The 12,041-nt window shown below is 37.6% G+C and overlaps 1 protein-coding gene across 1 annotated transcript in view; it reads right to left on the bottom strand.

Annotated features, from left to right (window-relative positions):
• LOC107655892 (rho guanine nucleotide exchange factor 28-like) overlaps positions 1 to 12,041 on the bottom strand; it is an 89,985-nt gene that overhangs the window by 54,165 nt on the left and 23,779 nt on the right. The window contains exon 2 of the mRNA XM_016443505.1: positions 7,644 to 7,690. Coding sequence (XP_016298991.1) covers positions 7,644 to 7,676 — 33 coding nt within the window. The 5' untranslated portion in view covers positions 7,677 to 7,690. The remainder of the gene's footprint in view (positions 1 to 7,643; positions 7,691 to 12,041) is intronic.

The raw sequence follows: 12,041 nt of genomic DNA, 5'->3' as shown, positions 1-12,041 counted from the left end.
GAGAGAGACTGTGTGTGTGTGTGTGTGTGTGTGTGTGTGTGTGTGTGTGTGTGTAACACACTCGCGCTCTCTCTTTCCTTATGTGTATGTGCACACATCCTCGTACCTCATAGCTCCAAACTTAATCCAGGAAAGATGAACATTCCTGCATCATAACTTGGACTGAAAGAGGAATGTGTAGAAAGTGAGCATGTCTCAAAAACCCTGTTGAGCTGCAGGTTTAAAGTCCGCGTGAACCGGAAGTTGCTGCTGACTTTATTTCAGTGTAGTATTATATAGCAATATTGAATAGAGGGCATGGTTTTATTTTTGCGCTCCTCCTCTCTGTCTCTCACTCATAGCAATCTAACGGTTAGAGGGGTGTGTTTAAGGATATTCTGCCCAAGCCGTCAAACAGACGTCATCAGAAAAGGAATGCCATTCCAGAGCGGAAGTAAATGTTCAGATTTTGATTAAAGATTACGAAGACAAACAATTTTTTTCAGCGGATTAACTTGCACAGATTAATTATTTACATCAAGACTAGCAATGTGCGCTAGTAAAGTAAATAAATTCAATTTTGATTTCATGCGGACTTTAATGACTGCATTTTTTATTGATTTATTTTTTTTAAAGAAATTATGTTTTGATTTATGTTTTTGATTATTGAGCTGCAGGTTTAGGCTCACTTAAGTGACTGCACTTAATTTAATTAAGGATTCAATTATTTATTTTAATTATTTAGCCTGACATGTTTACTGTTCCAAAATGTTCTATGTTTCTTAAAAATAAAATGTATTGTGTTCAGTGGGGAAAAAAAGTTGTTGTTTTTTACCTAGACATTTAAAAATAACATATTTTAGAGCTGTAATCGCAATACCTTGATACCGTGAAACAGTGATATTTTTTATCTAAGGTTATCATACTGTCAGAATCTCATACCGGCCCATGCCTATTCACCATAATAAACTTACCTTTAGACATTATATTTTACAGTCATAAATCTATCCTTTAAAAGTCTAAAACTGCAAATGATAAAATGTTTTGTTCATTTATTAACAGGATTTGCAGAGCATGATCGACGTCTTAAAACCTTTAAATACAAATTTACATGAATAAACATGCATTAATATGCTTTAGACAAACTCATTAAAATAATTAATTCTTTTTTCATTATTTAACGAGAAATAACTCCTCTGTAATGACTGCTAAACTCTTGTATGAGGGCTGAGAACGGGGCGAATGCTATTTTTGACTAGTTCCTCTCCCACTCTACTATTTGCTACTGCTTTTTTTTTTCACTAGAAACTTGTGATGGACGTTCATTTTCATTAATATTAAACCATTAATATTCAAATAATTAAAATAATACATCAAATACAGATTTAATTGACATCAACTGTACAATATGTATAGATGCTGTAGTTGACTTTCAAAAGACAAGCAGCCAAACAGTTCAAGATTTACTGACTAGCTATGAAATATGAAGTCTGTGCAAGGCATAATTTTCTTAGTGAGCTGAAACAGTATTTCTAGAAATGTCTTCTTTATTAGAGATAATCACCTGTTGGATTTTCTTTGATCATGGTGTTCCTGTCCAACAAAACAGGCAAGGAATGTCAAAGAATTTAATACCTTAGAATATCTCTGTGGGAGTGAGTATGACTAATGGCTCCAAATGAGGGTAAAAATAGTAAGAAGGATTTTCACCAATTTAATAAAATGAAATTACATCATCTGATAAGGTAAACTCAAAGAATGTTGGGGGAAAAAATTATATGCTTTAAAGTGATAAACAGAATAAATAAAGATAATTTTTTTTAAATAAACAAGCTTCAAAGTCAAAGCATTTGGACATCACATTCAAAATATTTAGTCAAATATAAGGTAAAGCGTTACACTACTCAAGCACAAAGAGCTGATCAATAAGAGTCATTTGATCAGCTAGCAACTGTTGGATATGGATGATATACCAATTAACATCTCAGCACCTGGTTATAACTATAAATGAATATTATGTCTGATTATATATGGTCCATACAAAAATAGTCAGGTTTATTTAGCTCAACATCAGCACAAAATCATTTTCCTTTAACCTGAGATGTTCTGCTCAATGCATCTGCATGATGTTTAAGTCAGTGGCTAAATTTCACAGCCACGGTTTGTAGGTAAGTGTTTAACCAGAACAGAGTAGCATGTGTTCATTGAGGAAATGCCTTCCATGCGATTCCAACTGATATCCAAAGCAGTACACAGGAATAGGAAGAACACAGCGCACGCACAGGAATCTTTCCAAGCTCATAGTGCCACATGAGAGAATTGTCCAAATAGTCCCCTGTGGACTCAACATGACTTACAAGATTCCAGCTTTCCAAAGACTTCCAAGAACGCAGTTCTGTATGCTTAATGACATAATTCCTGAGGGAGTCGTGCCAGGAGCCAACACAGTCATGACCCACATGACATAACACTCAGAATCCACCTAATGTAGAAGGCTGAATGTTAACACAAACAACTGCTAGCTTAATCAGTATTTTCCAGTGCACAGTATTTTCCAGACATAGTAATATGAAATTTTCTTTACCAGTCAAACGTATGGGGTTCATAAGATTTTCTTCATGTTTTTGAAAGAAGTCTCTTATCACACCAAAGCAGTGTTAATTTTGTCAATTATTTTTCGTCGAAGACGACGACGAAAAATATTCGTTAACGAACACTTTTTCTGTGGCTAAGACGAGACATTGACGAGCTAAAACTAATATCTGATGATAACCCCCTTGACAGGTACTGGCGCCCCCCTGAGGGGGCGCGCCCCACAGGTTGAAAACCCCTGCTATAGGCTACTGTCTTGTCCTTCAAAATGTGCGTCCCTGTCATTGGATTGCAACTGGATAAGGGGCGTTTGCATATCTAGTCTCAGTATGGCAGCTGCAGTGGATGGATAGGCTAATGCGAACAAAATGCGAACTAGCGATCTGAAACAATGGCCTCAGCAGCCGATGGGGTAGGGATAAGGTGACCAGATGTCCCGTTTTTCCCGGGAGTCACAATTCGTTGTCGATTACAGTTAGTGAAGGCGGGATAGGCAGAATCGCGCTGATAGAAGTGCTCTCTCTCGCGCACGCTCCACTTCTTCAGTTCTCATAATAGAGAGTGCGATCAGTTCTCAGTGCTCTAAATAATACACACACAGCAGTCCGAATGTCTAGGATAGGCGGAATCGCGCTGATAGAAGTGCTCTCTCTCGCGCACGCTCCACTTCTTCAGTTCTCATAATAGAGAGTGCGATCAGTTCTCAGTGCTCTAAATAATACACACACAGCAGTCCGAATGTCTATCGTGTAGAGTATCTCACGGAAAAACAGTCGGTTATGGATTAAGTGAACGTAAACAGGTGGGTGAGAACTGAACGTGTGTCAGTATTACATGCATGCCTTCCGTCTTAAAGGGACAGCGTTCTTAATTAAGTACCTATCCGTGTCATTAATGTTAACCAACAAAAGATGTTAAATAAATATGTTAAGTAAACCTACTGTATCTGAAAAATGAGTTTAATTTGTATCTCTTTTGTATTTGTCTTATTGTCTTATTCTGCTTCTTTTTCAAAAATGATAAATTATATATATTATATATGAACAACTATCATTTGTATAAGTTGCTCTCTTTTCACTACTGTTAAAGGGATAGTTCACCCAAAAATTAAAATTGTCATCATTTATTCAAGTTTTTCCAAATTCAATCCTTGATTCAAATTTATCATAAGCTTAATTGATTTGGTCTAAAGAGAGAAGAATTAATTACTATTTTTGTTTGAAGACTACATATAAAATAGCTACCAAAATAAATGTTGGTAACTGCAGTTTGACTAAAAGTAATGACTAAAAGTTGACAAAAATGCAAATGACTATTCGTAGACTAAAACTATGAAAGACTCAAATGACTAAAATGTGACTAAGACTATTAAGCATTTTCGTCTCAAGATAAAGACTAAGACTAAATCAAAAATGCCTGTCAAAATTAACACTGCACCAAAGCACATTTATTTGATCAAAAATACATGAATACAGTAAAAACAGTTATATTGTGAAACATTATTAAAATACCTATTTTCTATTTGAATATATTTTAAAACGTCATTTATTCCTGTGATGGCAAAGCTTGAATTTTCAGCATCATTACTCCAGTCTTCAGTGTCACATGATGCTTCAGAAAAGAAAAAAAGTCTAATATGCTCATTTGTTTCTTAATTTGCCCCACCCTAATGCACAAAATGTAATACATTCTTGCTGAATAAAAGTACTCATTTCTTTTAAAAACTATTTTGAACAGTAGTGTATCTTTCAGGAAGGGGGTCCATTGCTAATCATTATATTTGGGGGTCCTTGACATCAAAAAGTTTTAAAACCCCAGCACTAAACTCACTCTATTTTATCACACTCAGCACTGTGGTTCCCTAAATAGAGTTTATTTATAGTGTTATCGGGAAAAAATACTTGACAAACACAGAGGCCTTTTCCTCAATGCTGTTTGTTCCGGTCAAACATCAACACAGCTCTCCTCACTTCAGAGCCAGACTTTACTATCTCTGTAATGATGTTTGGGAAACAAAACATGTCAAACATGTCTCCATATCTCTGCTGTTCACAGCATGAGTATTTCTTATCATTCATAACTAGTCAAGAAGACATGTTTATTTAACCTCTGTGTTCTAACAGTTTGGATAAACTAAAGAGTGTTCAATGTACATTACAGATCTAGTAATGTAATTTAAAGTCTCGATAAGTTACTAGGGCTCTAATATGGTAGGAAAAACATTCTTGGTTTGTTTTCTTACCAACATTCTCCTATTTATCATATTTGTTGTGCTCTATGCATATGTGCAGATCAATGTTTATAAGTGAATAAAAGCCTAAATTAAATCTTGTTCATCATAAAAAGCAACCATATCTCTTGAGAAGACTTGGAATAAACTGCTTGATTCATTTAGATTTCTTTAACAATATCTTTATTAACTTTTTGACATTTTTGGGTGAATGAACTTTCAATGGAGAGACAGATGTCACAGGTATTATTAAAAATATCTTCATTTGTGTTTTAAAAATGAATAAAAGTTTTATGGGTTTGAAATGACATGAGGGTGAGTAAATGATGACAGTGACAGAATTGACATTTTTGAGTGAACTAACTCTATGGACATTACAGTTTTAGTAATGTCATTTAAACTCATTGAAAGTCTCAATGAAAAGTTACTAAGGCTCTAATATTCTGAGTAGTTTTCTAAGTGACATTAAGGGCTTTACCAGTTGATTTGAAACTTGCTCTCCTGGACTGTGACTCATTAAACATTCCTCATGGCTCTGCACACCAGGTGAGACTCGGGTCTGGCCAACAATATCCAGACACACCCTGACACACAGGGCCATGCTAACACACACACACACACACACACACACACGCAAACTGAACCCACTCAGATGCACTGGAGGAGCACATAGAGTCATGATGACTGCAGTTAATAATGTCCACACCAACTCGTTTCATTTAAAATGTCACGGCAACAGCGAAGCAACTACAGCAGCTGAACCATAATGACTACAATGTTTGTCTGATTCCTCAAGTGTAAACTCACATCCAAATTGCTTGTGCCATGAACCCATTGCATTCTCTTCCAGGTTTCAACTTTCTCAAAGAATCCTGAAAAATCTATCACTGTTTCCACACAAATATTAAGTAGAACAACTGTTTTCAACAGAATTATTTCCTTACATTTCTTGCTTAAAAAAATGCAGCTTTGCCTACACATGAAAAAAATTACACTTTAAAATGTACAGTTATCTCAGTTATTTTAAATTTTAATATTTCACAATATTACTTTTTTTTAGTGTTTTTGATCAAATGAAAATAAACTTTGGGGAACACGAGACTTCTTTCAAAAACAAGCAAAAAAATCAATGCTGTTCTTCTGAAACATATATAAACCTTTTATTTGGACTGACTGATCAAAAAGCACATCTTTGAAAGTGAAAAAACACACTTCCTCAACCACACTAGGTACCACATATGGGGCCAGGAACACCTGAAAGCATTTAACACACACACACTAATTGCTTTTAGCTCTGAGTGAATGAGACTGTTTGTCTGCAGTGCCATACAGGGGAGTTGAGAGTTGACACTATGCAAGTCTGTTATAAACTCTCAACATATCCCCTTACAATAACACATTATCCCCATCACAGTCACACACACCTTAAAAAGCTTACACAACTAACACATAGTGCCCCTCTTTTATAATGAGGTCACAGAGAAGGATTGTGCGACTCTCGTTCACCCCACCCACTGTGATTATACAGCTGAGCCAGCACACGATGAAGAGAGCTTCAGATTCACAATGGCCTTCTGTCCAGGGATCAACACCTCTCAAACATCAACTCCTGTAGCCTAGGGTTTAAAGATTTGGCCTAGTAACAAAAAGGTTGAAGGTTTGAACCTTGCAAGGAGTGAAACGGGTTTCTCCAGCAGAATTGCTCCTGTCAGTTTGTAAAAATGTATCGGCTAAATGATTCAGTAAAGTACTATAGACAAAAGACATGTAGATAAGAAACTGGATTATGGTCCATTTTTCATGGGTCATGATCATGATGTGTTGGAGTCCTTGATCATGCACATATGGATTAAATTGTATAGCTTGGATGCACTGCAAGTGGCTTTGCATAAAATAGTCTGCCAAATACATGTAAATGTCATTTAAGTAACTTCATCGGAAATTCAGGCTAAGGGAGCTGTAAATAATTACTCAAGGTGGAAAAAGAATGTTACAGTAGTGTAATGTTTTCTTAGTAACAATCTAAGGAATTTAATGAAGGGAATAAACTTTAACAGCCATTTCATCACAAATCTTATGGCTTAAAGAAAGTGTTTTCTTTTGGTTTCTGTCGCAGTGACTAGAAATAATAAATAGCCATTTAGGTTAAACCCCCAGAAATCTGAAACGGGTAAAAGTTTGTTGTTTAAAGAGATAGTCCACCCCAAAAAAATTAGCATTCTGTAATCATTTATGCAAGGGTTAAGAGGGAGTAAGTGACATTTTGAATACTATTTTAGTGTTTTTTGTTTTGCCCTTTTTTTCTCCATCCAATGAATGACAGTGGGGTCCAGTGTTGTTTTGGACCCCGCTGATTTTCACTGTATAAACAACAACAGTTGAAACATTCTTCAAAATATCTAAGTTATTCAGGTTTGTGTCTCTTTAAGACACAACAACTGTACCTACTTCCAGAGAGAGGCAATTTCACAAGACTAAGGTAATAAACAACTGAAAACACAAACTGTACCATACCATTTGAACGCAAGTTAGACTTTGTTAAACTTTCTGTTCCTGTTTTCTTTCATTTTAAAAACGATGTAAACTCAGTTATGAGAGACACTGTCCATAATGCAGAAGCTTGGACAACCAGAATAGTTTCTAGAGGAGTTTTCTCTCATGCACAGGTAAAGTCTTTAATAAATGAGTTTTGTCCTTTGGCACCCAGAAAGAATTGAAAGGACAGATCCTGAAAGTACAATGAAAGAATAGAATTTCATAAGCTAAACCAAGAGTGACAGGACATCAGGAAAAAAAAAGAAAGAAATATGGAATAAAATGAAAATCGTTCTGTCAGACTCACATAAAGTGGCACCTCTCCCCTGCTGAGCTCCATTACAGCAGCATCACCTAAAAGGAGAAAACACACATGTATAAAACACAGTAAAGACACACACCCACAGATAAACCACCTTAAACCAAACACATCTAGAAAAAAGTACAAATGAGCAGAACAGCCCGTCACATGTGAGTGCTGCACAATATATTGAGACCAGTTGCAAAACTCATAGAACAAACGTCTATTCACCACAAAAACGTGGCCTAATGGTTAGAGAGTTGGACTCATAACCCAAAGGTTGTGGGTTCGAGTCTCGTACCGGCAGGGATTGTAGGTGGGGGGAGTGAATGTACAGCGCTCTCTTCCACCTTCAATACCACGACTGAGGTGCCCTTGAGCAAGGCACCGAACCCCCAACTGCTCCCCGGGCGCCGCAGCATAAATGGCTGCCCACTGCTCCGGGTGTGTGTTCACGGTGTGTGTGTGTTCACTGCTGTGTGTGTGCACTTTGGATGGGTAAATGCAGAGCACTAATTCCGAGTATGGGTCACCATACTTGGCCACATGTCACGTCACTTTTTTTTTTTTCTTTTTTTTTAAACAAAACATGACATTTAACTGAACGCTGGCACAGAGATCGAAAGAAAATATCATACACAAGCAACAAAAAAGCCAGGACAAAGACTATTTGACATCGCTGACAGTGTCCATTATTGCCAGTCATAAACAAATATGAAAAAAGGGCATCACAATGAAACCTCAATGTCTTTTTGTCCGTCCTTTCATTTCGCTGACTCAGAGTCACCTGACTTCTCTTTTAATTAGGCCAAATCCTCAGAGAGGGATGAGAACAAAAACCTTGCTTAATTGGGACATGTTCACATGGTTGTGCGGACAACAGAGGGCTTAATCTTTTGATCCTCCAAATGTCAGAACACAGCGTTCATAAAAAACGCAGCCCTCTCTCTGTCTCACTTTCTCTCGGCATAAGCACCACTGCCACGTTCTCTCTTGCAATCAACAGGTAGGAGAGCCGGGTCTAATGTAAACAAGAACTATGATTGGTGAAACTGCCCCCACGGTGATACCGGTGTTGTCACACGTCGATTAACCGGTGGGAAAATTTCCTCACCGTCACAACCCTAATTAGAACTAAAACTTGGTAACCATGTATGAATGCATATTATAGAGTTTACGGTGCGTCAAATACAGGTGTGCTGCGCATCCATAGAGATGAACGTCTTGTCGCTTAGAGAGACCAATCCACTTCGAGTGTAAACTAAATGAGCCAATGCACATTGGTATGCGATGATTGCATCCAGCTGCCACTGATCGCAGTGCGAGTATAATTAGGCAGCAGGTGCACCGACGAATTGGGATCCCTACCAAAGCGCCATGGATTCTGCCCCTTCCAGTGTCCTGTGCGAGCCGCCTGCGCCCCTTTGTGGTGTAGGCCGGGGCTCGCAACAAGAAGACCAATCACTGTTGTCATAGCACTATCCACTCAGTGAGATTGGATAACACTGGGAAAACGTACCCATTCCACTTGGAACAGGAACGTTGGGGAAGCCTCATCCTTCCTGAAGGAGGTTTCAGAAGCACTTACACATATGACATCCGTTTAGGTGCATATGGAAGATTAGAGGTAATTGTAACCCTCATGGAAATGGCAGAAGTCTGCCGGGGAAAAGGCAGTCTCCCATCCAAGTACTAACCAGGCCCGCCCCTGCTTAGCTTCCGAGATCAGACAAGGCTGTAAGCAGGGACTGCCACACAGAGCGGGCTGTTTAAAGATCAGCCACTCTACAGGCCAGTGTTTTAGATAAGTAGTATTGATAACACTAAAGCTTACAGCACCTAGTATTCCTAGGCGGTCTACCATCCAAGTACTAACCAGGGCCAACCCTGCTTACCTTCCGAGATCACACGAGATCGGGCGCAGACTTTTTTTTTTTTTTTTTTTTTTTTTTTTTTTTTAAACAAAACATGACATTTAACTGAACGCTGGCACAGAGATCGAAAGAAAATATCATACACAAGCAACAAAAAAGCCAGGACAAAGACTATTTGACATCGCTGACAGTGTCCATTATTGCCAGTCATAAACAAATATGAAAAAAGGGCATCACAATGAAACCTCAATGTCTTTTTGTCCGTCCTTTCATTTCGCTGACTCAGAGTCACCTGACTTCTCTTTTAATTAGGCCAAATCCTCAGAGAGGGATGAGAACAAAAACCTTGCTTAATTGGGACATGTTCACATGGTTGTGCGGACAACAGAGGGCTTAATCTTTTGATCCTCCAAATGTCAGAACACAGCGTTCATAAAAAACGCAGCCCTCTCTCTGTCTCACTTTCTCTCGGCATAAGCACCACTGCCACGTTCTCTCTTGCAATCAACAGGTAGGAGAGCCGGGTCTAATGTAAACAAGAACTATGATTGGTGAAACTGTGCTTTTATTCCTCGAGTAAACTCAACCCTCTACGCACACCTTGGCAATATAATCACCATTGGCTAGTCAATTTTTTAGTTTACTCGCCAGACTGATATACTATTTTACACACACACACACACGATTCCAATCAGCTTATATTTGTAAAATGGCACAGCTTCTTAAATCTTAGCTTCTTAATCAGTCAGTCAAGTATTATATTATGATATTATGATAATTAAGCACTATTTAATGATAGAACTTTAGTGATTAGAACTAAAACTTGGTAAACATGTATGTAAGCATATTTGTCATTTGAACTGAACTTAGGACTAGTGGTGATGCTTAAGATATTGTTGGGCATTCAGGGTTTCTGTACAAAAAAATAAATAAATTATAGATAGCCTAATAGTACTAGATAATAGCAATTATTATTAAAAATAATACTACTACTAATTCTACTACTATACTAACGATATACAGCGCACTAAGATCTGATGAGCTGCTGTGCTCATTAATATTAATCACATTGTCAGCGTTCGCTTGAACTGATTTGCTGAAATCAAAAATTTCGGCAGTAGATGAGCGTAGGGACGGCAGTAGATGAGCGGCAGCCAATGAGATTGCCGTTTGCGCATTAGCTCCGCCCACTACCGGAGAAACCGGCATATCTTCTGCTTGAGTCGTGCGTCAAATACAGGTGCGCTGCGCATCCATTGAGATGAACTGAAATAGTACAGATCGCTTGATAGAGAGCAAAACTCTGAAGTGCTCAGTCAGTGTTCAGCGAGTGAAAATATATCTATGCTAAACTTGTAATTAGCCTCTAACACACACTGGTGAGTAAAATCTGAGAATTGATTAGCCAATGGCTAACGATAGACATCATTTAGTCGCCCAGAGTGAATATTTCGTCGCATATGCGAGTGATTTACTCACATTGTAGAGAGTTGATACATGTTGTTGGTTTAGATGAATTAACAAGTTTATACAATTCTTCCTCTCCTATAGTAAAGAATGAGTGGAAATGTTCCTCGGGGGATCTATAGTGCATTATCTGATGTGATACTGTGGCTGAAGGCTGCATGGTTATAATTTTATCTCTACTAATACCGATCTTGGAAGTAAAGTAGTTCATGAAGTCATTACTGCTGTGCTGTTGGGAAATGTCTGTGTCTGTTGATGCTTTATTTTTCGTTAATTTAGCCACTGTATTGAATAAATGCCTGGGGTTGTGTTTGTTCTCTTCTAAGAGAGATGAAAAACAAATAGATCTAGCAGTTTTTAGAGCTTTTCTATAAGTAGAAGTACTTTAAAAAAATAAAAGTACTTTTATATCTAATAATATCAGAAGTACATATGGTGATAATTAAGTTATATTTTAGCAGTTTAAACGACAGAAAGTGATAGTAAGTGATAGATAAAGATTCCAACAGAAAAACAAAGCTACACAGAGCTACAATTGCAAAATACTCTGCAGACAGGAATCCAATTTACATTAAATCCATCCATCACGTTTAAGTTCAGCAGATGAAGGGAGCTGTTTTGGTCCCTTAATGTTGTTTAGGGTGAAATGGTTACTAACAGAACACATAACAGAACTTAAGAAAACAATTACACAGTTAAGGGTAAAAACTTAAAGGGTTAGTTCACCCAAAAATGAAAATTAGCTCATAAATTACTCACCCTCAATGCATCCTAGGTGTATATGACTTTCTTCTTTCAGACAAATCCAGTCAGAGTTATCTAAAAAATTGTCTTTGATCTTTCAAGCTGTTTAATGCCAGTCATTATTGCATTGCTTCAGTCCAAAAGAAGTGAAATAAAAAGCGCCCATCCATAAAAAAAAGGGTCTCACACGGCTCCGGGGGGTGAACAAAGTCCTCCTGTAGCAAATCGATGCGTTTTTGTACGAAAAATAAACATATTTAAAACGTAATAATCAATTTAATCTAGCTTGCGCTCACTGTTGTAAACGGAAGCAGTTCTG

Source organism: Sinocyclocheilus anshuiensis, unplaced genomic scaffold (genome assembly GCF_001515605.1).
Source record: "Sinocyclocheilus anshuiensis isolate Anshui unplaced genomic scaffold, SAMN03320099.WGS_v1.1 scaffold860, whole genome shotgun sequence".
NCBI classification, from domain to species: Eukaryota; Metazoa; Chordata; class Actinopteri; order Cypriniformes; family Cyprinidae; genus Sinocyclocheilus; species Sinocyclocheilus anshuiensis.
Note: the sequence above shows the minus strand (reverse complement) of the source record. Positions and strands in the feature narration are given on the sequence as shown.